The sequence below is a fragment of the Aotus nancymaae genome, unplaced genomic scaffold (genome assembly GCF_030222135.1).
Source record: "Aotus nancymaae isolate 86718 unplaced genomic scaffold, 86718_ANA_hifiasm-v0.15.2.pri h1tg000063l, whole genome shotgun sequence".
Classification (NCBI taxonomy): domain Eukaryota; kingdom Metazoa; phylum Chordata; class Mammalia; order Primates; family Aotidae; genus Aotus; species Aotus nancymaae.
Window position 1 is genome coordinate 640,363 of NW_026988477.1, and position 25,325 is coordinate 665,687.

Consider the following 25,325-nt stretch of genomic DNA (forward strand, 5'->3'; position numbering starts at 1 on the left):
CCCCCGGCCTCGCCCCTCCCCCGCGCTCGCCTCGCTCCCCAGCGCGCCGGCGCCCTCGCCCTCTTCCCATTGGCTGTTACAGCGCGGCGCGCGCCGACCGGCGCCGTGCGCGCCTCCCGATTGGCCGAGCGGCGGCGGGCCGGGGGTGTGTGTCCCGGGCCGCGCCCCGCCCCTCCGCTCCGCTCGCGGTGGTGCGCACGGTGGCGGCGGCGGCGCGTGGCAGGTCCGGCGGGCGCGAGGCGGTGGCGGCGGCGGCGGCGGCGGCGGCGGCGGCGGCGGCGGCGGCGGCCCAAGCCCGGCCCAGCCTCGTCCCGCCCGGGGCCCGCCTGGCTGCGACCCCGACCCCGGCCGCGGTCCCGTCCTGCCCCGGCGCGCCGCGGCCTCGCCCGGCCCCCGCCCGGCGCCTCCCGAGGGAGCGGCGCTGCCGGCCAAGAGCGCAGGCCCGGCCATGACCGACTTCAAATTGGGCATCGTGCGGCTCGGCCGGGTGGCCGGGAAGGTGAGCGGCGCGGAGTGCGCGGCCCGGCCCATCTCGCCCGTCCTGGCGTCCGCGCGGGGCCGGGGCTGGGGCCGGGGGCGGTTGTGCGGGCGGCGGCCGGGGCGGGGGCGCGGAGCCCGGGATGAGCCCCGGCGGGGCGCGGGACGCTGCGCGGGCCCAGCTTCCTCCCGCGGGCCGGCGGGCGCGCACCTCGGCTCCGGGGCGCACCTGGCCCCTCGGCCCTGCCCTGCCAGGTGGAAGCCACGGCCCTGTCCGGAGCCGGGTGCGGAGATGCCTGGCTTGAGCCCGGCCGGTGTTCACCCGGAGCCCTCCCCGTGGTGCCGGCGAGCCGGGGCCTAGTGCGGCGTCCGGGCTGCTGCTGCGGCCGCACGGTTTAAACACAGCGCCGTTTCGAGGCGGCGCCACCTCCACACCTCTCGCCGAGGCGGGTCTGGTGTGGGCTCTTCGTGCCTCCCGGTTCGCAGCAGGGCTTCGGGCTCGTTTTGACGCTGCCGGGGGTTGGCCAAGTTCGGCTGAGCCTCAGGCTGAGGGCAGAGAGGCAGGAGCCTGGGTCCTGATGCGCACACTCAGGGCCTTCCCCTGCTTCTCCTTACCTGGTCCTCACGTTTCACCATTGGGGCTGGGGCTTCCATGCCACCTGTGGGCACTGAGGCTTGGCGGTTTCTAGGAGCCACCTGTGCAGCTGCACCAGCCAGGTTCTTGCCTGGATGGGAGCCCTGTTCCTATCACCAGCGGCTGCAGCTGTTCTGGTGGGAGAGAGGAGCGGAGGCAGCGGCAGGCGGCGTTAGGTCAAACAGGTTCAGATCCCAGAAAAAAAACCGTCGAGAGAGAGAGACTGGCCGGTTCCTGGAGCTGTTCCTGTTTCCTGCCCCTGCCCCAAGAGCACGGGCGGGGCCTCCGGTGGAGGAGGCTCTCCCACCCGGGAAGGTGGGCTCCCCAGTCAGGTCGGAGACCCGAGACCCCTTCCAGCCCTGCCACTGATGGCATCGTCAGCCCTTACAGCTTTTCTTTGGAACATTTCGGGTGAACAAAAGGCTAAAAAGGGTAATTCAGTGAGCACCTCAGCTTAATAAACACACCCTAATCAAAACCTGGCTTTTCTGCTTCCGTCCCGGCCCCTGCCTCAGCCCGGTGAGGTCGTCCCTGCCTAGGTGTGTCGGTGCGTTAAATGTTGGGTACCACTGCTGGGTTAGGCCTGCGAGGATGAGGCCTGATACCGGCTCCTCTGGCGCAGACTAAAGTGGTGGGCAGCTGGCTTGTCACCGGTCTGCCTGCGTTTTTGAACAGACTGCACGACCCCAAACGGCGGAATGAGCCCCCCATGTGCTGAGCTGCCTTCCTCTGAAGAGGCCCGTGGTTACTTCCTACTTCACGAGAAAATGCAGCAGGCTCCTGCCCGTTACGGGTTATAAGGCGACTGCACTTCACGCAGATCCCAGATGTAATGCTTTGAAACGTGGTTACTTTCCAGACCAAATACACGCTGATCGATGAGCAGGACATCCCGCTAGTGGAGAGCTACTCCTTTGAGGTGAGTGAGGATGGCTGTTCCCTCCCCTGATGCTTGTGGTCAGTGCTCAGGCGGGTCATGAGGAGCTCTCTCCCCTGTGCTGCAAGAGCAGGCAGCCCCACAAGTGGACATCTGGTGCCGGCCTGGGAGCCCTGAGCCCTCGGCTGCCACATCCAACGATGGGCCTGCAGAACCCTGGCTGTGGCTGCCGCCGGAGCCCTCACAGCCTGGTGACACGGCCTTTCCTCACCTTCACCCCGGCTGCCAGCTCTTTTCAAAAGCAAATAGCACGTTCTTGCGTTTGTAATCCTGTCACGTGGGCCGTGTCTGTTAGCTCGGACGACCCTGCTCCTTAGAGCCGGCCACCTCTGCTCGGCCTGCCCTAGCAGCCCCTCCAGGCTGCCCAGCTGCCTCCCGTCCTCTGCTCTCATGGGGTCTTCCTGCCATCCTCTGAGCTTCTGTTCCTGCCACTGAGCTTGGCCTCCCTCACCACGCTTTATCTCTGCACCCCACACATTCGCAGTCGTGGCTAGTCCAGGGATTTCTCCATCTCACTGCACTGTGGGCTTTTTTTAAGGGTAGGAAAACGTATTGAATAGAAGCATGGTTGGGGGACACACTGGGCCTGGGGCCATGTGCCTGTGGGAAGTGCCGCACTCCCCAGGGTCTCAGGGACAGGGCTGGCATTTGTCCCTCAGGCTTGCCTGTTTCACGTGGGTTTTCTGAGAGGGATTTGAGGTGTTGCTGAGAATTGGAGGTTTTCGAACGGCTCTTTTCCTTGTTCCTTCTCAGGCCCGAATGGAAGTGGATGCAGATGGAAATGGCGCCAAGATCTTTGCCTACGCCTTTGACAAGAACCGAGGAAGGGGCTCTGGGAGGCTCCTTCACGAGCTGCTGTGGTGGGTGTTTCCAAGCTGCCTCTGCCCCTGCCACAGGGCTCCCGGGTGAACTCTGAGGGCACAGGGCGCCTGGAGCCCCCTGCCCCGCTGAGGCCCTGCCTTGCCTTCCCTGAATTCCACAGTTATTTTTGTGTCCTTTGCCGCTAACCCAGAGGAATGAATGATTTGTACATCGCACTTCAAACACCCAAGTGGACTTTCTGCTGGGCGCTTGCCCGGGACCGGTGGCTTCTGGAGGGAGAGTGGGGTTGCGCCCCTTGCTGGGTCTTCGCTGAGCCCCCCAGTGTGCATGGTAGGGGCCACTCAGATGGGGAGCTGTCTTGCGGCCGTCTGCTCAGGTGGTTTTGGGTTCCAGCCTTAACTCTGCTCCTAAGTCCAGGAGCCGGGTCCTCTCTGTCCCTGTCCTGTTTGGGCCACAGACCAGGTGCTTGGATTCCTCTCGGCAGTTTCTGCCTGAGGCACCTTCATCTGTAGCAGGGCCCGATCCGATCACATGGCTGATACTTCTTCCTGGAAGGACTTTGATGCCTGGCCAGAAACACCCGTGAGGGTGGGAGGTGGCAATGCAGGGCACTGTCTGTTTCTAGGGAGCGGCACCGGGGGGGCGTGGCCCCGGGCTTCCAGGTGGTGCACCTCAACGCCGTGACTGTGGACAATCGCCTGGACAACCTGCAGCTGGTGCCGTGGGGCTGGCGGCCCAAGGCTGAAGAGACCTCCAGCAAACAGAGGTGGGTTTTCCCGGGGCCTGGGGAGGTCAGCAGAGGGGCCTTTTGAGGAAGGCCACCTTCAAAGCACTCGTTTCTAAGAGGTCTCATGATCTTGCTCTGAGCCCTGATGCTTCTGTGTGTTTAGGACTTTGATTGTTTTTCCCCAAAGCGTGGAATGCTGCTTTTTTCATGGGAGTGGAAGGATCTTGATAGCGTGTTTCTGCGTGGGTCTTCTGATGACTGGCCTGAAGCCTCCCATTAGCTGGTGTGGTGAAGTGGGGAGCAGGGCTGCCTGCTCGAGGGCAGGGCCAGCATCGGGACTCGGTGGGAGTGGGGCTCCCAAACCCCTGGAAGGCATCAGCCTTCTCTCCTCACGTCAGGATTCCTTCTGTGCACACAGATAGCTCGGTCTTTTTATTGTGTTCTTTTGCTAAACAGTTTTCCTTAAGCAAATGTTTAAAGCGGAGGATATGTGGTTCCCACCTGCCCGTGGCCCCGAGAGCAGTGCTTTGCATGGGCTTCCCACGTGGGGCAGTTCCTGCTGCCCCAGGACCAGCCAGGCTGTGAACTTCGTGGAGCCCTTGGGAGGAGCCGAGAGACCACAGGAGGATGGGGGTCCCCAGCCACACATGCTCACTGACATGCTCCCCGGGTCCCCTGGGGCTTCTGGGCAGCCTTTCCGGGTGCGGGCAGCGCTAACTGCCCTAGCAGATAGAACCTAGCAGGTTGTCAGCAACGCTGGTGAGGTTCAGGGTTGTGGGCTTGGCGATGGTTGGTGGCTGTGGGTGGAATCTGCAGTTTTCACTTCAGGGTCATGCCAGAGCCCTGTGCAGCCGAGGTGGAGACTGGGCCACCTGGCAGACTGGTTGATGTGGGGACAGTCCCCAGGCCTCCAAATGCCATCCTCAAATTGCTGTTCCTGCCGCCCTGGAGGGAGTCCAGGTCCCCCTCCTTCTGCACTGGCCTTGCGGGACGAAGGCAGAGCCTGCAGGCGTCCGTTGTTCTTCATCAGCTGGTGGCTTTTTTCCCTGTTATGTTTATTTCATTTTATTAATTAATTTTAGAGATGCGTCTCACTATGTTGCCCAGGTTGCTCTCAAACTCCTGGCTTCAGGAAATCCTCCTGCCTCAGCCTCTTTTTTTTTTTTTTTTGAGACGGAGTCTTGCTCTGTTGCCCAGGCCAGAGTGCAGTGGTGCGATCGTGGCTCACTGCGGCTTCCGCCTGCCTGGTTCAAGCGATTCTCCTGCCTCAGCCCTCCTAGTAGCTGGGATTACAGGTGCCCACCACCATGCCTGGCTAATTTTTGTATTTTTAGTAGAGACAGGGTTTCACTATGTTGACCAGGCTGGTCTTGAACTCCTGACCTCAGGTGATCTGCCTGCTTCGACCTCCCAAAGTGTTGGGATTATGGTCGTGAGCCCGACCCACCTCAGCCTCTTGAGTAGCTGGAATTACAGGTGCTCACCACCATGCCCGGTCCCTGCTATGATGTTAAGAGTTTTGATCCTTCTCTCATACTGCTTGCGAGTGAAGCCAACCTTCTTATGATTGTTGAATGGGATTTTTATTTTTTGGAGATTATGTTAGTCGGAGTTGCAAGAAACAGAACTTAATTTCGCTGAAACAAAAACAGCACATTTTGGTGTCCTGACTGAAATGTGGAGAGCCAGGGGTGCCGCTGCCTCCAGCCTGCGCCCCCACTGCCTGCACCTCTCCGGGAGGCTGCGTGAGCACTAGCTCGCACCTGTGCAGCGAAGCAGGCACCCTGTTCTGGTGTCTGGGGAAGCCCTGGGATGAACTGCGGTTAGCTTGCTTTGAATCACTTCTGCGTGAAATCAGTCTTGTCGTCCACGGGGAGGGAGGGGTGCGTGGCAGTCAGAGCGGCATCCACGGCATTTCCTGTTGGGTCGTGTGCGTGGTACATGCTCAGCGTTGAGGCTGGGCTGGGCCCTGCCCGACTCCGCACGTTCCCCCACTGCCCACCACTCCATCTGGCAATGGCAGGCGTCCCTGCCGTGGTAGGGGTCATTTCAGCTGGTTCTCCGTAAGACTCGGTCCGGCCAGCCTGTGACTGAACGTTACCTTGAATCCTCGCAGCACTCCTCAGAGTCAGGAGAGGCGCTAACTGCCGTTAAGAACACCCGTTTGGAAAGGGGGCGTTGGGCTGATGCTCCTGTGGCCATGCCAGGACCAGTGGCGCTGGGGCTGCCACCTTGCATAACCCTGTGCTGCAGGAGGCGGGCCTGGGGTGGCTCAGGACTGATGAAGCTTGGGCATCTTTGGTTTGCCAACATAGGGCTTTAGAACTCAGCAGGTGTTGGGCCGCGTGCTGTCAGCACCCCAGGTCACGAGCGGAAGTCAGAGCTAGCCAGTGTGGGCCTGTCGTCCTGGGTGGCTGGGTGCTGTGTCCTGGTTCCCGGCTTGTGGCCACCCTGTGGTTTGGCTCTTTGTGGTGGGGTCGCCCTGTCTTTGTCAGGCCTGGGCTATTGCTCTGTTTTCCTGGCATTGTGTCAGCTCGGCGCCCACAAAAGGGGCCTCTTGGCAAAGGAGTTTTCCCCCTCTTCTGTCTTCAGAAGCCACCAGTGTCTGAAACTCGCCTCTGTCTGGTGGGACCTCACCAGCATCTTCCCCGTCCCGACGCTTCCCCTTTTAACCACGTTTCCTCAGGGTCTGGCCTCAGAGAACAGCGTTGCTGCGGGTGGTTTAGGCAGCTGCTTTACGCCGTGATGCAGCAGGGTGAGCTGCCCACGTGTGCTCTGAGCAGCTGGTGCTTGTTCCAGGGTCTGTTCCATACAGCACGTGCCTTGGAGACTCCGTTCTCGGTAGGACTCTCCTGTTGTAAGCATCTGACCTGCTCAAGCAGGAGGAGTCTTCAGACGGATGTAGGGCAGCTCCTGGCACAGAAGGGGAAGTGGACCGACGGGGCAGTGTTGGGTACCTCTGCCGGCCTCGCTCGGCGCAGGGGCCTGAGCTGGGTGCTGGGCCCTGCCTCCTGCCTCCTGTGTGCTGGGGAGAGGGTGACAGCTGAGGCCGTGCCTCTGGGTTAGTGGGAAGGCGAGACACAGTATTACTGCCTCAGGTGGTGGAAAGCACACGCAGCAGGGATGGGTATCCTGGGCAGGGTGGCACTCCAGAGTCGCTGTGTCATCCGCCGTGTGCTGCCCCTGTTGGGCCAGAGTGCACTGAAGTGTCTGCGTCTTTCTTTAAGGGAGCAAAGCTTGTACTGGCTTGCAATTCAGCAGCTGCCTACGGACCCCATAGAAGAACAGTTTCCTGTCCTAAACGTGACCCGGTACTACAACGCCAACGGGGACGTGGTGGAAGAGGAGGAGAATTCCTGCACCTACTATGAGTGCCACTACCCGCCCTGCACGGTGATTGAGAAGCAGGTGGGTGTCCTCCCCGCTGTAGCCCAGCCTCGGTGCGGGGTCTTGTCCTCCCACCCCAGGCCCCATCCCCATCTTAGCTGCTCCTGGGCTTTTCCGCCAGGGGTCTCCCTTTGCCATTGTGCTGGCCTGACCAGAGCCCAGGCCCCCCAGCCTTGGTATTCTGCTGGGTCTCTCAGATTGTCCGTGAGATGGACTTTGCTCCGCACTGCGTCGCAGGCACGACGGTGAAGCCGCAGGTGTTCTGTATTTCAGCTCCGGGAGTTCAACATCTGCGGGCGCTGCCAGGTGGCCCGGTACTGCGGCTCCCAGTGTCAGCAGAAGGACTGGCCTGCCCACAAGAAACACTGTCGGGAGAGGAAGCGTCCCTTCCAGCATGAGCTCGAGCCGGAGCGATGACGGGCGGGGGAGCCGCACACACTCGCAGCCCCCGGGCTCTACCCTGGGCACAGCAGAGACAAACCGTGGTTGAACCTGGAGGTGCCGAAAAAGCCGGCTGCAGGCCCCGGACAGCCGCCACGAGACTCCCGATGTTACAGGCAGTCTGTGTGGGCACAGCGCCCCTCAGCGTTCATCTCCAGCAGGGACAGGAGGAGGCCCCACCAGGACGGTTCTCGTTATTTATATGTTAATATGTTTGTAAACTCATGTACAGTTTTTTTTGTGGGGAGGCAATGGGAAGGGTAGAAATTACAAATAGAATCTTTTGCTGTAATCCTTGAATGGCAAACGATCAGGCCATGTGTCTAAAAACTGTCCTGTAGCTGCAGCTTCTCCCCTGGGCTGCGGGAGCCCCACGGAGCGTGGCCTGCACGGGAGTTGTGTCCACAAAGGCAGAGTAAAGGGGTGGAATCGTCTGGCGTCTCAGCCGTTCTCTGCTCCGCCTCCTTCTGGCGCTGCTTATGGTGAGGTCATTTCAAGTGGAGCTGAGTCCTTGTGGGTGTGGGGCAGGAGGACCTGGCCTTGCTCCTCGTGTGCCCTCCGTGAAGTGGGCGCACTGACCTTCCCCAGTGCAGCAGGGAGTGTGAGTGGAACATGTCCTTGTCTTGCGCAGGACTGGTGGGGTGCTGCCGGCTGCCCGCTGTTTTCCTGGGTGTGGGATGCTCTAGACCCTGACATTGGTTAGTTCTTGCCTGATGTATGCATGAAGTGCCTGGGAGCTCGTCAGTGACAGCTGCTGCCCAGAAGAATCCACAGGGCAGCTGAGTGTGGTGGCTCATGCACGTTGGGAGGCCAAGATGGGCGAATCACAAGGTCAGGAGTTCGAGACAAGCCTGGCCACCCTGGTGAAACAAACCTCATCTCTACTAAAAAATAGAAAAAGTTAGCTGGGCATGGTGGCACATGCCTGTAATCCCAGCTACAAGGGAGGCTGAGGCAGGAGAATCACTTGAACCCAGGAGACAGTGTTTGAAGTGAGCCAAGATCGCACCACTGCACTCCAGCCTGGGCAGCAGTGCGAGACTCCATCTCAAAAAGAATCCACAGGGCATGTGCAGCAGGCCTGCTACAAATGATGGAGGGTGCTGGGCAGTCGGGGTGGGGTGAGGGCCACACTCCTCCGTCCCTCTGTAGGGCTGCGGCCTCCAGGATAGTCCATGCTCTGTCCTTGGGGGAGCCCCGGGTGTCTGGGGCTGGTCAACATCTTGTACTCATAGACCTGCTCAGGGAAACAAGCCAGGCTGTGTGGCCAGGATCCTGCCAGTCTCTAGGTGCACCCAGCCACCCACTCAGAGGCCTTCTTGGGAGCTAGGAGCCTGGCCGGTCCAACTCTGACCCGTCTGGTCTGGTCCTGCCCGCACCGACCCTGCGTTGGTCCCGCAGGTTCCCGCTACACTCTCCCCTCTTGAAGCTCCTCTGCCGTGCTCCGGGACACCCTGTGTGTTATTGCTGCCCCTGGCTGGGTTGGCCTTAGCTTCTCTGGCAGTACCCTGGGGCCTCCTGAAGAACAGGACAGCTGAAAACAGGCGATAGCAAACCCCGCAGGATTTCCTGGAGCTTAGAGAACCGCATGTGCTCATGTCATGAGAAGCCTCCTTTTCTGCTGTGAAGGTCAGGGACATCTGAGCAGGTGAAAGCTCTCAGGGAGGGGAACGTAAGTGTCCCTAGAGATGTTGGGTCAGCAGGTTGGGGTTTGGGGCAATCTTCAGGCCTGGAGCCTCGCATGCCCTCAGGCGGTCTGCTTTCAAACGGAGAGTCAGGATGGGAACGAACTGCAGGCTGTGTCCTGGGGAATGGCCACATCAACCCCTGACCAGCAGAGGCTGCCTTGTCTGGCAGTCAGTTATTCATCAGAAATGCACCAAAAAGCACCCAGGGCCTCCCACTTGTGAGACACCACACTGGGGAAGGGGGTGATGCAGGTTCTAAGTTTGCGTGTGGCAGCTCCGGGCCTCACCCCGACAGGTGCCACTGTGAAGGTGGGATGCGCCCCACGACTGCCTCCCTTCTCTTATCTGACACCCATGCCCTGGTCGTCTTTCCTCTTCCGTGGCCCTGACTTCTTGGTCTTTGTAGCCAGGTATCTAAGACGTTCTGAGGACATGCAGATGGCTGCAATGTGGGGCTGGCTTCCAGCTTGTTCGCAGTGTGGTGAGTTGGGACGCTTGGCCTGGTCAGTCCCTCCCACGTAGAGGTGTGCGGTTGAGGCCCTTTGCGAACGCCCTGCTGCCTTCCTGGGCAGCCTCGTCGGTGCCTCTGCCGCGGTCTGAGCTGCCGTCTGTCCGCACTGCCTAGCCACAGGCCTGCCTGAAGGCCCGAGGCTGAACACCCACCCGGGCTCCGTGAATTTCAGTCAAGTCCGCCTTAGCTTCTGGGAGCTGCCGCAGCAAAGCAGCCCAAGGCGCTGCGCAGCCTGAAGCAGCAGGAATTCACCGTCTGGGCTTTGGAGGCCGGGCCCTCCGGTGCTCAGCTTTCCTTTCTGCGGACTCCGGCTCTGCTGGGTCAAGGCCCTCCCTAGGACCTCGTTTTAACTCCCCGTTCCGGGAGCCCGCGTGCTAAGGATGTGCTCCGAGGTGCCAGGGGCTTCCGCGGATCGCGGTAAAGAAAGAGTCTGGCAGCTGCGGGCCGGCCGGGCCTCGTGGGAGCCGGAGTCCGTCCTCCGACCTTGCCCAAAGCTCCCAGGTTAGGGGTTTCTCAAAGGCGGTTTTGGGGGAAGGGGTGGGGCGGCCAGGCGGCAGGTGCTGAGAGTCACGGGGCGGAGCCGTCCTGCCGAGCCGCTTCTGGGGGCCCAGATGCAGCCACGGGTGCGGACAAGCAAGACCCTGGAAGGCGGGCGCCTCGGGGTGCCGGGGGCTCCTCGGCGTCACGGGAGCCGTAGCCTAAATATCTGAAGTCGGCGCGGCCCGAAGCCCAGGAGCAGCCGGGAGGGCGCCGCGCGGTGCGCTTGCGCAGCTCGCCGTCGGGGTTTCCGCGCTGACGGAATTTTTGCAAAGGCGGCTTCAGACCCACGGCTCTGTCTCGAATGTGCCGTCTCCAAAGCTGCTCTGCAGAGGAGCGGCCGTCCCGAAGCCCTTGGCCTCAACGGGCCCGCGGGGAGCGGCGCGCCCGGCGCCGGGAGCCCGCCGCGGTCCGCCGGCCGACAGGGGGCGCAGGAGCCTGGCCTCCTGGGGGCGTCCACGGCGGCCAACGCCCGCCCGGATGTCCCGCCCCGGCGCGCCGGAAGGAATCGCGACAGGCGGCTGCAGGGACTCGAGGGAGAGGCCTCCCGCACTGACAGTGTCGCGGAGCCTCCGCGCTCGTGCCGCCGGACCCGGCTTCGCCACCCCGCGCCGTACTCGGGCCGGCCCCGCCGACCCGCCTCTACCGACGGCTGGATGGCGGGCGCTTGCGCCCTGCAGACGGTGGACACCGAGCTGACCGCTGACTCGGTGGAGTGGTGCCCGCTGCCAGGCCTCAGGCACCTGCTGGCGTGCGGAACCTACCAGCTGCGGCGTGCGGACGAGCCCGCCGGCCCCCAGAGCGAGGTGCGCACGCCGCGCGGCCGGGGGAGGGGAGGCGGGGGCGGCCACGAGGGTGAGGCCGAAAGGCGCGCAGAATCGCGCGGGAGGTGACGACCGGGACGTAGGTCAGACAGAGTTTAGAATCTTTTTTTTTTTGAGACGGAGTTTCGCTCTTGCCACCCAGGCTGGAGTGCGGCCTCGGCCCCGGAGTAGCTGGGCCCGCAGGCACGCGCCCCCGCCCCCGGCCGGCCGCAGGACTCGGGAGCAGAACGTCTTCCGTATGCGGATGTGGCTCGAGCTAATGGATGGAATGGACAGTAAAGAGAAAGTGGGGATTGCGCCGTAACGTCTGGAGGGTACATACTAGGATGCAAATCGGGCGCTGGAACTACAGGCCCGAGTCAGGGCCGTCCCGGGCAGACTGGGTGCTGTGGTCACGGTAGCCATAGCTGGGCCCTGTCGGCCGGTTTAGAATGAGCCTTGTCTGCTGGGTCCAGGAGCCTTCGTTCACCTGCTCATTCATCATATGCAGGAAAATAGACACCTCTCCAGCTCAGAACACGAGAGGCTCTCCTTCCAGGCAGAATTCCGCTCTGACAGTCATCACAAACCTTTGAGTTCCTTGGGTCCCTTTTCCCATCACTTGAGTTCCTTGGTGTCTTGGGTTAATCAGAGAATACCTCTGCGTTTTTTTGTAGGGTGGAACGGAAGTTGAGGAGCCTCAGATCCGTTTAGGTCGTCTCTTCCTGTACAGTTTCGATGAGAACAACTCTACTCACCCTCTGGTCGAGGTCCAAAGAAAAGATACTTCTGCAATCCTGGACATGAAATGGTACAGCTGTGCTAATCCCACTTGGTCTAGAATTTGTCACGAGTAGCTAGTGAGTCACTTAATCGGCGGAGCCTGATGCCTGGTAGCCTGCAAGGAGACGGGGATTGTGTGTCAACTTTGGATGCGTTTCTTTGCTGTCCTGCCTCCCTCCCACTTGGGCAGTGCTTTATGCAGGGCTGATTTCTTTTGCCATGTTTCAGTCGGGGAAGCGATGGGAGTTTTCTGACTTCATAAGCTGGGGCATTTTCTGTTTGAGAACACGATTGTAGGCTCTAGCCCAGTTTTGGAGCTGAGATTTTTATTCTTTTTAATTTATTTAATTATTATTATTTTTTTTTGAGATGGAGACTTGCTCTGTTGCCAGGCTGGAGTGCAGTGGCGCAATTTTGGCTCACTGCAACCTCAGCCTCCTGGGTTCAAGCAGTTCTCCTGCCTCAGCCTCTCTCCAATAGGTGAGATTACAGGTGTCTGCCACCACGCCCAGCTACTTTTTGCTTGTTTTTTTTGTTTGTTTGTTTTTGAGAAGGAGTTTTGCTCTTGTTGCCCAGGCTAGCGTGCAATGGCATGATCTTGGCTCACTGCAGCCTCCACCCCTCAGGTTGAAGCGATTCTCTTGCCTCAGCCTCCTGAGTAGCTGAGATTACATGCGCTCACAACCACGCCTTGCTGATTTTGTATTTTTAGTAGAGATGAGGTTTCACTATGTTGATCAGACTGGTCTCAAACTTCTGATCTCAGGAGATCCACCCGCCTCAGCCTCCCAAAGTGCTGGGATTACAGGCGTGAGCCACCGCGCCCGGCCTCATATCGTATTCTTATTGTACCTTTTCTATATTTAGATACACAGCCACTTACCATTCTGTGACACTTGCCTGCAGTAACATGCTGTAAGGTTTGTGGCCTAGGAGCAGTGGCCCCCGCCATATAGCCAAGGTGTGTAGTGGGCTGTCCTGGCTGGGTTTGCGTGGAGTGCAGCCCCGTTGTTAAGTGAAGGGTGAGTGGTGGCCGGATGCACGGTGTGCTCCTGTGCCCCAGGCACATCGGTGTGCTTACCATGGGCCTCTCCTCAGGTGCCACATCCCGGTAGCTGGACACGCCCTCTTGGGCTTGGCCGATGCGAGTGGATCCATACAGCTGCTCCGCCTGGCAGAATCTGAGGTCAGTGACTTGCACTTGTTCTGTGGGGTAGCAGGGACCTGAATAGAGGGTTGGGTGGGGTGGGCTGTGCTGATACAGACGTTTTTCTAGAACAACCTCTTTTCAATGGTGAACCATACGTAAATGTTCTACGATAGCATGGAGTCTATTTTTAAGTTGTATTGGGTTCTACATCCAACTCCAAGAGGAAGTCACCTCATGTGTCAGCAGCAGAAGGGCTGAAGTGACCTGTTAGTGGATCTGGAAGTTCTCTAAGGAAAGCCTAGGCAAGCACTCTTGGATCGATGCTGGGGGCTGAGAGTAGCAGTGAGCGTCCTGTGTAAAGATGGCGTTTCTCACTGAATATTGGAAAGCATTTGAGTCCTGTGTGAATTTTTCTGGGTTTCTCACAGTGATCCTGAGCCATGCATTAGCAAAGTGACTTCATCCGATAGCTATGGGAGAGGGGACCAGGGGATGTCACATAGTGGGGTGACCTGAAAGCCCGAGACCGTGCCGTCACTCTGATGCAGATGCTGTAGGTGGGGCTGGGCCACAGGTCAGACCAGCCCTGTGTTCATGGCAACCCAAGGCCTGTGTAGGAAGGCCCTTGCTTCAGGCAGCTCAGAGCAGTCGCCCTGTCTTTGAAAGGAGGGAAAGAGCGGCCACAGGAAAGCTGTGGGCCCAAAAGAGGAGGCGTGAACCCAGGCAGGGCTTTGGTGCAATAGCCTGCTGGGAGCAGGGCCAGGTTATTTAGGAAATGAAATTTGTGTAGCTCTGTGGAAAGAGCAACCACGCTCCCATGGCTACTTGCAGCTTCTGAAGTGGAAACCAGAGGAGTTTCCCCATTGTCTGTCTCGGGTGGTGAGTGTGCAGCGGCCCTTGAGGCCTGGAGTGGGGACCTGTGTGTGCCCCTGTGGTCTGGAGCCTGCACTGGTGTCTGCAAGGACGGCAAGTGGGCGTGAAAGGGTGGGGGACCGTGCCCCAGGATCAAGCCTGTGGGAAAGTCCTCCTCCAGGTGTGAGCAGTGTGGGCTCCAGTGTCCCCACGTCTTCTCGGTGCTTGGCCCGTGTCAGGGTTTCAGGGTTAGGTGGAAGTGTGAGTCAGGGACTGATGCATTTCATCTGCGTAGGGAGGAAATGAGGGAACCATGATTTCCCTGCAGGAGGGGAAGAGTCTTCTGGGGGCTCTGGGGGGTCTACTTCCCTTTGACGGAGTTCCTTATTCTCCAGTAGAAGAGCGGCCACATGCTGGAGCCATTGTCCAGCCTTGCCCTGGAGCAGCAGTGTCTGGCTTTGTCCCTAGATTGGTCCACTGGGAAAACTGGAAGGTAAGGGCCAGGCTTGGGCAGGGGCCATGAGTCTTTCTCTGAGGATCACTTCCACTTTTCACGCTAGAGAGCTCCAGCCACCTCTGGCCAGCCGCGACTGTGCTCCCGAGACCTGACGTGATCACTGCCAGTCCTAATCTAAAAAAAGCTCCCCCATTTTAGTTATACAGCGATAGTATTTTTATCTAGAGAAGCCGACAAAGAGACTTGATCACAACCACTGCTGAGCTTGTCAAGACAAGCTCTTTGCCAGCAAGTCTCTTAAGGGGCGTGTCCATACCCCAGGACTTGTCTGGGAACCGGAAGAGGCTGACAAATGACGTTCAGCCGGGCTTCTCCATGGGTTCGCTGTGTCTAGGACCAGGGACCAGCCCTTGAAGATCATCAGCAGTGACTCCACGGGGCAGCTGCACCTGCTGGTGGTGAATGAGACGGGGTCCAGACCACAGAAAGTGGCCTCATGGCAAGCACATCAATTTGAGGCCTGGGTTGCTGCTTTCAATTACTGGCATATAGAAACTGTGTATTCAGGTCAGTATTCCTTGCCTGGTCACCGCTGATGGAAGGCTTGCTGAGGGAGGGGGGCACGGATGGGGAGGCCTGTGCTGCAGCTGTGATTCCAGTGGTGTTGGGATCTTGAAGACCTTTTATGGAAAGTGAACTTTTTTGTTTTGAGAATGTACTTTCTATAGTTGCTGCTCATCACTCAGCTGTGCTTTAGAGAGCAAAGTGTAGCCTGCCTCAGGCAGCACAGGGTCTTGCGGGGCGCTGGCCAGGGTGCTAGAGGAGCAGGCACCTGTGGGCAGAGCTGTCCTGCCTCCACGATGTGCTTTAGAGAGCAAAGCGTATCCTGCCTCAGGCAGCACAGGGTCTTGGGGGGCGCTGGCCAGGGTGCTGGAGGAGCAGGCACCTGTGGGCAGAGCCATCCTGCCTCCATGATGTGCTTGGTCTCAGGCCCTTCAGGCTTTTACTGGAAGTCCAGTTTCTGCTTTTTGCCTGATATCTGTGGATACAATAGTGATTTCGCCATGTTGGATTTCGGGTTTGTCTGCTCCCTTTTTGGATACCGTTTATCTTCCAGAAAAAAGGAAGCATGAGAGAAGTAAGATTCCTTTGCAGGTCATGTGAATGGTTTGTATTTAGGGCATGCTGATGTGGGAGTGAGAAGGTAACATTCCAGGAAGGAGGTGGCTTTGGTCAGCTTCTCCTTTCCAGATTGAGAGAACTCATGGCAGGTGGAAGGGCTGGTCTCTGAGAGAAGACAGAGCTGCTGAATTTGCAAATAGCCGAAGAAAAGATCTGACCCTTCCCTGCTGCTAACCATCCAGGCCACTGTGTCGTCTAGTTTGTTACAGCAGAGCAGTAAGTGGTGGCCCTGCCTTCGTTCATGACCAGTCCAGCCAGAGCGAGTGTTTAAACACACACACACTGTATCGCATCTCACTCATTGTTAGAACCCTTCACAGTTTCTGTTTCATTTAGGATAAAATCCATAACACTGATGTGATTTCCCAAGGCCTGTGGAGTCTGGTCCACGCCTGCCTTTCCAGCCTCATTTGGGCTCCTCTGCTCTTAGTCACCTTTTCCTGAAACAGTCCACATTCCCCTAGTCTGAGGGCCTCATCACGGATCCCTCTTTCATGGGCGAACTCTGCTTTTCTGGCATGCTCCGCTTACAGTCTCGTCCTTAAAACACTGACGCCGAGCAGCGCCCTTCCACCCGGGCAGGCCTGGCCTCTGCTTGTCCCAGGCACGAGGATGTGCCTAAGGCGGGGTTCTTATTTGTGCTGTTCATTGCCACAGCCTTGAACTGTCTGAGAGCCATAAAGATCTCACTTCTTGAGGTCTGTCCTTGGATTAGTTCTTCTGCCTTGAGCTAATTCAGAGCAGAGATACGGTAGGGCAATTATTTAATAATTCTGGACTAATTCATTCTTTCAACGAATACTATGTGCTGAGCCCTGTTCTAGGTGATTACGATACTTCAGCAAACAACACGGACAAAAGTCCTGCTTTCTTTTTTAAGTTTTATTTAAGTTTATTTTTATTTTTGTGTTTGGATGGATGGATGGATGGTGGATTGTTGGGTGGATGGTGGGTGCGTGGGTGGATGGTGGGTGGGTGAATGGATGGATTTTTGGGTGGATGGTGGGTGCGTGGGTGGATGGTGGGTGGGTGAATGGATGGATTTTTGGGTGGATGGTGGGTGCGTGGGTGGACGGTGGGTGGGTGGATGGATGGATTTTTGGGTGGATGGTGGGTGCGTGGGTGGACGGTGGGTGGGTGGATGGATGGATTTTTGGGTGGTGGGTGGTGAGTGGATGGATGGTGGATTGTTGGGTGGATGGCTGGCTTGCTGGATAGATGGTGGATCATTGGATGGTAATAGGAGGATGGATGATGGGGGTTGGGTAGATGGTGGGGCTGGATGGAAGGCAGGTAGATGGATGGATGGTGGGTGGATGAGTGAGTGGGTGGATGGATGGTGGATTTTTGGATGGTGTGGGGTGGTATTGGGGGGTGGACAGATGGTGGGATGGGTGGAAGGTGGGTGAATAGTGGGTGCTGGATGATGAGGGGGTGAGTGATGTGGTCAGACCTAGACATTTTCCTTCTGCTCTTCTTCACTCTTTCGGGATCTGCTCTTGAGCTTCTGTTCCTTCAGGTGCCACCATTCACTCTGTGTCTGTGCCGCTTTTCTTCAAAGATGGGTTGTGGTTCAGTGCAGCAAATCCTCTTTTCTCCCCATCCTTTTAGTTCCCCTAAAGCAACTGCTTTAAGGTGACAGAGGGCACCTCCCTCTCAGCTTTAAGGTGACGGGGGGCACCTCCCTCTCGGCTTTAAGGTGACGGGGGGTACCTCCCACTCGGCTTTAAGGTGATGGGGGGCCCCTCCCACTCGGCTTTAAGGTGACGGGGGGCCCCTCCCTCTCGGCTTTAAGGTGACGGGGGGGCCCCCTCCCACTCGGCTTTAAGGTGACAGAGGGCACCTTCCTTCAGGCGCATGGTGTGGAGTCATGCTTGCTGCCTCTGCGTGCAGCTTCTGTTCAGGGCTCTGATCTGGCAACTCTTGTTCTTGGAAGCTGGGGCTTTAATCGCTGGGGCCCTTTGAGAAGGCAGTTTAGCCCCTGGGACTGGTGATGCCCCGTGTGTGATGGTTGCTGGTGCCTAACGGCCTTCAGGGCCCTTCAGTTTCCATTTCCTCTCTTCTGTTCCTGCAGGCGCAGCCCATCCGTCTTTCCCCTCCTCCTTGAAGGCCCAGCTTCTAGTCTGTAGAGAGTTAGGGTGCAGCGATGACATTCCTGGGGAGTTGTTTCTGGGGCTCTCCTGTTGAGGTGGCGACCTAAGAACCCCCCAGCAAAGCCACGCAGGGAACCTTCCTCACAAACGTCAACGGTCTCACTGAGGAAGGACATTTCCTGTCATTGGTCATGCTGACGCTTCTCTGTCTCCACACAGGGGGTGACGACGGCCTGTTGAGGGGCTGGGACACCAGGGCACCTGGCAGATTTCTCTTCACCAGCAAGAGGTCACTGCCCAAGGGCCAGCACTCGGTGCCCACACCAGCCTCCCGTTCCCTGACACCAGCCTCCCGTTCCCTGACACCAGCCCTCCCGTTCCCTGACACCAGCCTTCCTGTTCCCTGACACCAGCCTCCCGTTCCCAGCCTCCCGTTCCCTGACACCAGCTCTCCCGTTCCCTGACACCAGCCCTCCCGTTCCCAGCCTCCCGTTCCCAGCCCTCCCGTTCCCTGACACCAGCCTCCCATTCCCAGCCTCCCGTTCCCTGACACCAGCCTCCCATTCCCTGACACCAGCCCTCCCGTTCCCAGCCTCCCGTTCCCAGCCTCCCGTTCCCAGCCCTCCCGTTCCCTGACACCAGCCCTCCTGTTCCCTGACACCAGCCCTCCTGTTCCCAGCCCTCCCGTTCCCAGCCTCCCGTTCCCAGCCCTCCCGTTCCCAGCCTCCCGTTCCCTGACACCAGCCTCCCGTTCCCTGAGACCAGCTCTCCCGTTCCCAGCCTCCCGTTCCCAGCCCTCCCGTTCCCAGCCCTCCCGTTCCCAGCCTCCTGTTCCCAGCCTCTCGTTCCCACCCCTCCCGTTCCCAGCCCTCCCATTCCCTGACACCAGCCTCCCGTTCCCTGACACCAGCCCTCCCGTTCCCAGCCTCCCGTTCCCTGACACCAGCCCTCCCGTTCCCTGACACCAGCCCTCCCGTTCCCTGACACCAGCCTCCCGTCCCTGGGTGCCCACACCAGCCCTCCTGTCCCCGGGTGCCCACACCAGCCTTCGTTTCCCGGCGCGTCCCTGTGCTGGGCACTGGCTCAGGTGCCACCTTTGCTTGCAGACACTCCATGGGTGTGTGCAGTATCCAGAGCAGCCCTCATCGGGAGCACATCCTGGCCACAGGAAGGTGAGTCCCCAGGAGGCCCGTGGGCCCTTCTTGCCTTTCCTCCTGGCACCTTTACAGTGCCTTCATCTGCCAGTGCTTTGCCAGCCTGCAGGTATCTAGGTTTGGGAACGGGGACCTTGTCCTCGAGGGCTGAGTGGGACTGAGAGATGTCCTCTGCCACCCAGGGCTTTGTGGAGCAGGTGAGCCTGAGCCTGGGCTTTCCCTGCATCCCTGCTGTGGTTGGTTTCAGCTATGACGAGCACATCCTCCTGTGGGACACACGAAACATGAAGCAGCCGTTGGCAGACACGCCCATGCACGGTGGGGTATGGAGAATCAAGTGGCACCCTTTCCAACACCACCTGCTTCTGGCCGCCTGCATGCACAGTGGCTTTAAGATCCTCAACTGCCAAAAGGCAATGGGTGAGTGGGAACCTGTGCCTGCTGGGCCTCAGGCCGGGGCGCCAGTTCACTGTCCCAGCTCCAGAATCTCTGTTTTGAGAACTCTGTTCTCTAACTAGTTTTCCCTGGTTTCCCAGCTCCGTTATTCTGGTGCCTCCTTGTTTGAGCAGACCTCTGACCTCGCTGGGACCTCTGATCTGGAGGCTCGACCACCCGTCACTCCCGTAACTGTCCTGTCCGTGCTCTCCCACGCTCCTCCTGCTGGGGTCAGCTGGGACTCTGGTCTCCTGTCCTTGCGTGCTCACACTCTGGGCAGAACCCAGTGTTGTTCTGTTGGGAACACACACCTCTGCTTCTGCCTGAGCCGGGGAGTGTGGCTGCTGGAATCAGCTGTCCACGTTCTGTTCCAGCAGGTTTCTGGGATTCCTGGTGATCCGTCACGTTTCTCTAGGCAGTAATCCCCTACTGTCAGACGGCTCACATTTTCTTCTCTCTGCTCAAACTCCAGGACCTCCTCTTCCCTCCTGACTCTCAGCTCTTGATCTCTCCTCTTTCGCCCCTTCCCTGTCCCCTCAGTCCAAAAAGAACCAGTCACAAAGCCGCCTCATCTTCCCACCCTCTGCAGCGGTGGGTGAGCCACACGTGTTCCCAAGGCCAGTTCCTTCCCTGCACTGGAGCGTACTCAAGGACTTCATTTCCACATTGTATTCCTCTCTTCACTGCATCTTTAGTTTTTCAGTTTCTCCATCTCTCCCGCATTGTTTCTGTTAGTTCTGTGACTGGGCTTCATATGTCTCACCTTTTTTTTTTTTTTTTTGAGACGGGGTCCTGCTCTGTCACCCAGGCTGGAGTGTGGCGGTGCGATTGTAGCTCACTGCAGCCTCAACCTCCTGGGCTCAAACCATCCTCCCACCTCAGCCTCTCGAGTAGCTGGGACCCCCAGGGCCAGCCATGATATTTCTCGTCTTAAAACAATTTGAGGTCTTTTTTTCCCTTAATTAGCGTACGTATTTACGGGGATACATTTTCCTCTGAGCACTGCTTTTGCTGCAGCCCATGTATTTTGGTATGTTGTATCTTTATTTTCATTCATCTCTGTGTGTTTTCTAATTTCCCATTTTTTTTTTTTTGCCTCAGCCTCCCAAGTAGCTGGGATTACAGGTGCCTGCCACCATGCCTGGCTAATTTTTCTATTTTTTAGTAGAGACAGCATTTCACCTTGTTGGTCAGGCTGGTCTCGAACTCCCGACTTCAAGTGATCTACCCACTCCACCTCCAAAAGTGCTCGGATTACAGGTGTGAGTCACTGTACCCAGCTGGCCTTTTTCATAACTTTATTTATTTTTTTGAGATGGAGTCTCGCTCTGTCACCCAGGCTGGAGTGCAGTGGGGTGATCTTGGCTTGCTGCAACCTCGGCCTCACAGCTTCAAAGGATTCTCCTGCCTCAGCCTCTCAAGTAGCTGGGACTACAAGCATGCACCACCATGCCTGGCTTATTTTTGTATTTTTAGTAGTGATGGCGTTTCTCCATGTTGCCCTCTCAAACTCCTGGCCTCATGTGATCCACCCATCCCAGCCTCCCAAAGTGCTGGAATTACAGGCATGAGCCACTGTACCTGGCCTATACCTTTAATTAAAAAAAAAAAAAAAAATTAGTGGATGGGTGCAGTGGCTCACACTTGCAATCACAGCACTTTGGGAGGGGTGGGAGGATTGCTTGAGCCCAGTTCAAGACTAGCCTGGACAACATAGTGAGACCCCATGTTCACAAAATATAGAAAAAACTACCCTGGCATGATGGTCCCAGCTATTCAGGAGGCTGAGGCAGGAAGGTTGAGCCTGGGAGGTCAACACTGGAGTGACCTGTGATTGCACCGCTGCACTCCAGCCTGCGCGACAGAGTGAGACCCTGTCTTGAAAAAAAAAAAAAGATGGCGGGAATGTTGGCCTGTTCCTTATCAGAAAGGGCCTCCCATTCTTTGGGATATCAGCAGTGTCTTCCGTCCACTCATTCGCTGTCTTTCTTTTCCCCGGCTGTGGCTCTCCGGGGTCTTCCGCCCACTCATTCGCTGTCTTTTCCCCGGCTGCGGCTCTCTGGGGTCTGCCGTCCACTCATTCATTGTCTTTTCCCCGGCTGTGGGTCTCCAGGGTCTTCCGCCCACTCATTCGCTGTCTTTTTCCTCGGCTGCAGCTCTCCAAGAGCATAGACTCTGCCGTGTTACCTTTTCCAAAGCTGTAGAAGAGGTCCTGCTGGCCACGAGCGGGCGTGTTCAGTGACTGCTGGATGAAAAACTAGTGAAGGTCCTGCCTGCCCTGTGACTCCACCTCCCAGGGACAGTAATGATGGCCTCCCCAGGGGCTTTCTCTGAAGGGTCACTCGACACATGCTGCCCGAGGGCCCATGTGGCTGTCCCTCATTCAGCATCTCACTCCTCCTCAGGGCCACCTCTGCCCAGTTGAAGCCCTGGGCCCAGGGTTGGGCCTCCTGTGGCAGGTGTACAACCCTGGCGCATTTTGTAATCCAGTGCCATCCTGTTCTGCCCTCAGCCCTTCTTCATCAGCACTTATCCTGGTTCTGATTCCTATCACTGCTGGCATCGATCCCTAGACTTCAGAGGTAGCAATGGCAGCCCTCTCAGAGCCCCTGGCTCACCTTCCACTTCTTTCTGCGGCTGCCCCTGCCAGCCCTGGCCTGGCCTCCTAGACGCCAGACCGCCTGGGGTTTGGCTGCGCCTCTTCATTTGCTCTCTCGCTGTGATGTCTGTTGCTGTGCACTCTGGGAGGTGGTTGTGGCCTCTATCCAGGGCCACACTCTGCCCTTCACAGTTGCCACAGCAATTTCTATAAAGTGGCTCACGCCTGTAATTCCCAGCAGTCTGGGAGGCCGAGGCCGGGCAGATCACGAGGTCAGGAGATGGAGACCATCCTGGCCAATATGGTGAAAGCCTGTCTCTACTAAAAATATAAAAATTAGCTGGGCATGGTGGCACACGCCTGTAATCCCAGCTACTCAGCAGGCTGAGGCATGAGAGTTGTTTGAACCCACGAGCCAAGGTTGCAGTGAGCTGAGATCGAGCCATTGCACTCCAGCCTGGCAAAAGAGCGAGGCTCTGTCTCAAAAAAACAAAAAAGAAAGAAAGAAAGAAACTGCTCCTTTCCAAGCCACAGTCCAGACTCTGAAACAGGGCACGCAGTACCCTGCTTGCTTCAGGCCCTCCAGCCACGCCGTCACTCACTGACAGCGCCATGGCCGCCTGTGTGTGGTTCCCCGTGCGAGCCGTGGACTTTCTCACTTCTGTGCTGTACACACATCCCGTTCCTTCCCAGCTGGCTGACTCCTTTGTCCTTTGGTTTAAGTGTTACCTGAGGTCTGTGCCTCTCTCAGGCTTTTGCCGTATGGCCCAGCCTCAAGTGTGGTTCCGTAGCCCTGCCTGATGCTTCTCTTGGAGGCACACCCGCGTGTCCACTGCGAGATGCTGGTCTGTTTCTTCTCCACCCGTCTGCCCGTCCTGCTGGTTCCTTTGCGTGACACGGCAGCGGCTCAGTAAACACTTGCTGACCTGTGAGGGGCTGTTCTTGGTGGAGTCTCCCTGTTAGGCGTGACAGGATGTCGAGAGGCTCTGGGTGATGTCGCGTTTCCTGGGTTCTCTCCTCTCTCTCTCCAGAGGAAAAGCAGGAGGTGACGGTCCTGGCATCTCACACATTGCCCAGCTCGCTGGTGTATGGAGCTGACTGGTCCTGGCTGTTCTTCCGTTCTCTGCAGCTGGCCCCCTCACGGCCCTATCCTAGCAACCTGGGGACCAAGACAGCAGACCTGAAGGGTGCAAGCGAGTTGCCAGGACCGTGTCGTGAATGCATGGCGGATAACGACGGGGAAGGCCGTGGAGTGAAGCCACCCACAGAGGACATGAGGAAGAACAGCACTTGGGTGCAGGCTACGGCAGCCGCCACGCCTGACTGTGGCCTGAGCCCAGAAGAGGCAGACTCAGCCTTCAGCCTCCTGGCCACCTGCTCCTTCTACGACCATGCGCTCCACCTCTGGGAGTGGGAGGGGAAGTGAGCTTGAGCTCGTGAAGCCCCTTCCCACAGGAGGGAGACTGAGCGAATGGCCAGGACCACCTCATCGGAGATGCTTTCTGCAGCCCTGCAGGTGACTGCACTGGTGGAACTGACACTGTAGTCAGAAAAGCTGTGGGCTTCACTTAAATAAACCTCTCTGCCGGGCCCCTGAACATGGACTGGGGGATTCTCTCTGGCAGTGACTGGGGAAGAGACTGGGTTCCCAGCTTGCAAATTTGTTAGTTTCGCAGGCAGATTTTGACTTTCACCCTTTTGTACTAGTTGAAGAAATTATATTAAATGAAATTTTTGGAAAAACATGACTATAACATGTTTAAAGTGAACATTAATGCTTCTTCATGGCACAGAAGTGCTTGTATAGATGGAGCACAGCCAGTCCAAAAATCCAAAATCCCAAAACCTTTGGAAAATCCGGCAGTGGAACTTGTGATGGCTTGCATATATTATTAAAAATACAGTGATCTGTAATCCCAGCACTTTGGGAGGGGCTGAGGCAGGAGGACTGCTTGAGGCCTGGAGTTCAGGACCAGCCTGTGCAACTTAGCAAGACCCAGTCTCTGTAAAAAGTAAAAAAAAAAAAAAAATTAAGGCCGGCCGCAGTGGCTCATGCCTGTAATCCAAGCACTTTGGAGGCCAAGGTGGGTGGATCACCTGAGGTTGGGAGTTCAAGACCAGCCTGACCAACATGGTGAAACCCCGTCTTAAAAAAAAAAAAAAATTAGCCAGGTTTGGTACATGTGCCTGTGGTCCAGACCCTTGGGAGGCTGAGGTGGGAGGATCGTTGAGCTCAGGAGGTTGAGGCTGCGGTGAGCCAGGGGCAACAAAGCAATGACGCTTACCTCTAAAAAATTAAATAATGAAAATACTGTATAAAGAACTGATTACAATCAGTTATAGATTTGTTCCTTCTCTCACAGCTTCACTTGACTAGCCTAAAAAATGCATAGCATAAAACTGCCTTCAGGCTATGCATATAAGGTGCATATGAAACAAAACTGAATTTCATGTTTAGACTTGTATCCCATCCCCAAGATACCTCATTATGTACAGGCAAATATTCTAAAATCTGAAATCCGAAGCATTTCTGGTTCCGAGCTTTCTTTTTTCTTTTTTTTTTTTTTTGAGACAGTCTCAGGCTGGAGTGCAGTGGCTCGATCTTGGCTCTATGCAACCTCCACCTCCCAGGATTAGGTCATTCTCCTGCCTCAGCCTCCCAAGCAGCTGGGATTACAGGTGTGCGCCACCAGGCCTGGCTAATTTTTCTATTTTTAGTACAGACAGGTTTCGGCACGTTGGCCAGGCTCCTTACCTCAGGTGATCTGCCCACAATGGTCTCCCAAAGTGCTAGGGTTACAAGCATGAACACTGCACCCAGCCCTAGGCATTCTGGGTAGGGACACTCAAGCTGTAATGGATCTCTGTGCAGGTAAGTAAAAGGGACGGTGTGTTCCGAGTTGCCTCGGGGGTCATCAATTTGAAATATGTGAAGTCAGCAGGGAACACTCATTGCAGCAGTCACATGGATTAGCTCCCAAATACTGGACAGATGGTGACTCCAGGTGTGGGAACATGTGGGTAATACCCCTTCTGGGCACTGAGGAAGGAGAGCTAGGCAGACCCTGGCACAATTAGTGCCTGAAGAATAATTTACTGCTGACATTTCTTTCTAGATAATCCTTTTATATATAATCATATCTTAGTTTGTAGTCAGAGGAATGTGTAGAGCAGACACAGTACAGAGCATGAATTAAGGGAAAAACAGCTATACATACATAATCATATCTTGTTTATAGTCGGAGGAATGTCTAGAGCAGACACGGTGCAGAGCATGAATTAAGGGAAAAACAGCTATACATACATAATCATATCTTGTTTATAGTCGGAGGAATGTCTAGAGCAGACACAGTACAGAGCATGATTTAAGGGAAAAACAGCTATACCAGGACAAGAATCCATGGCCCAGTCGGTAGTGCCCCTGCCTGAAAGGGCATGCGCTACATGGCAGGCTGGCCCAGGCAGCAGCGTTCAGTATCATAAAGACACCCGCTGTAGGGCAGGCTTGGGCAAGTCACTCCTGAAAAGGAGTTGCAGTACTTTGCATCCAGTTCTTGTGGAAGCCCGGCCTCAGGCTAGCAAGCCTGCGGGCATCGGAGGGCTTAAAACCCCACAGGTATAATCGCACGTAGGTGGCTGTATACCCCGCCAGCCAT

At 57.2% G+C, this 25,325-nt stretch overlaps 2 protein-coding genes across 7 annotated transcripts; both read left to right on the forward strand.

The window, feature by feature from the left end:
* Window positions 1–274: 274 nt before the first annotated feature.
* Window positions 275–7,859, forward strand: ZMYND19 (zinc finger MYND-type containing 19). The gene is made up of 6 exons (XM_021671473.2): window positions 275–499; window positions 1,971–2,030; window positions 2,802–2,908; window positions 3,496–3,636; window positions 6,825–7,005; window positions 7,258–7,859. Exons 1-6 carry the CDS (start codon window positions 449–451, stop codon window positions 7,399–7,401), a joined length of 684 nt encoding a protein of 227 aa, XP_021527148.1. The 5' UTR covers window positions 275–448; the 3' UTR covers window positions 7,402–7,859.
* Window positions 7,860–10,817: 2,958 nt separating this feature from the next.
* Window positions 10,818–23,417, forward strand: DPH7 (diphthamide biosynthesis 7). 6 transcript variants are annotated; one of them, XM_064366041.1, is made up of 10 exons: window positions 10,987–11,068; window positions 11,642–11,775; window positions 12,615–12,708; window positions 12,846–12,933; window positions 14,145–14,242; window positions 14,601–14,773; window positions 17,701–17,770; window positions 18,588–18,653; window positions 18,883–19,055; window positions 22,701–23,417. In XM_064366041.1, the coding sequence occupies exons 5-10, from the start codon at window positions 14,160–14,162 to the stop codon at window positions 23,093–23,095; spliced, it is 960 nt and encodes a 319-aa protein (XP_064222111.1). In that variant the 5' UTR covers window positions 10,987–11,068; window positions 11,642–11,775; window positions 12,615–12,708; window positions 12,846–12,933; window positions 14,145–14,159; the 3' UTR covers window positions 23,096–23,417. The 6 variants fall into 6 exon arrangements, with proteins under 6 accessions (XP_012300678.2, XP_021527144.2, XP_064222111.1 ...); XM_064366040.1 differs by having other exon boundaries at window positions 14,148–14,242; XM_012445255.3 differs by lacking the exons at window positions 10,987–11,068; window positions 12,615–12,708 and adding an exon at window positions 10,818–10,967 and having other exon boundaries at window positions 14,148–14,242.
* The last annotated feature ends 1,908 nt before the right edge of the window (window positions 23,418–25,325 follow it).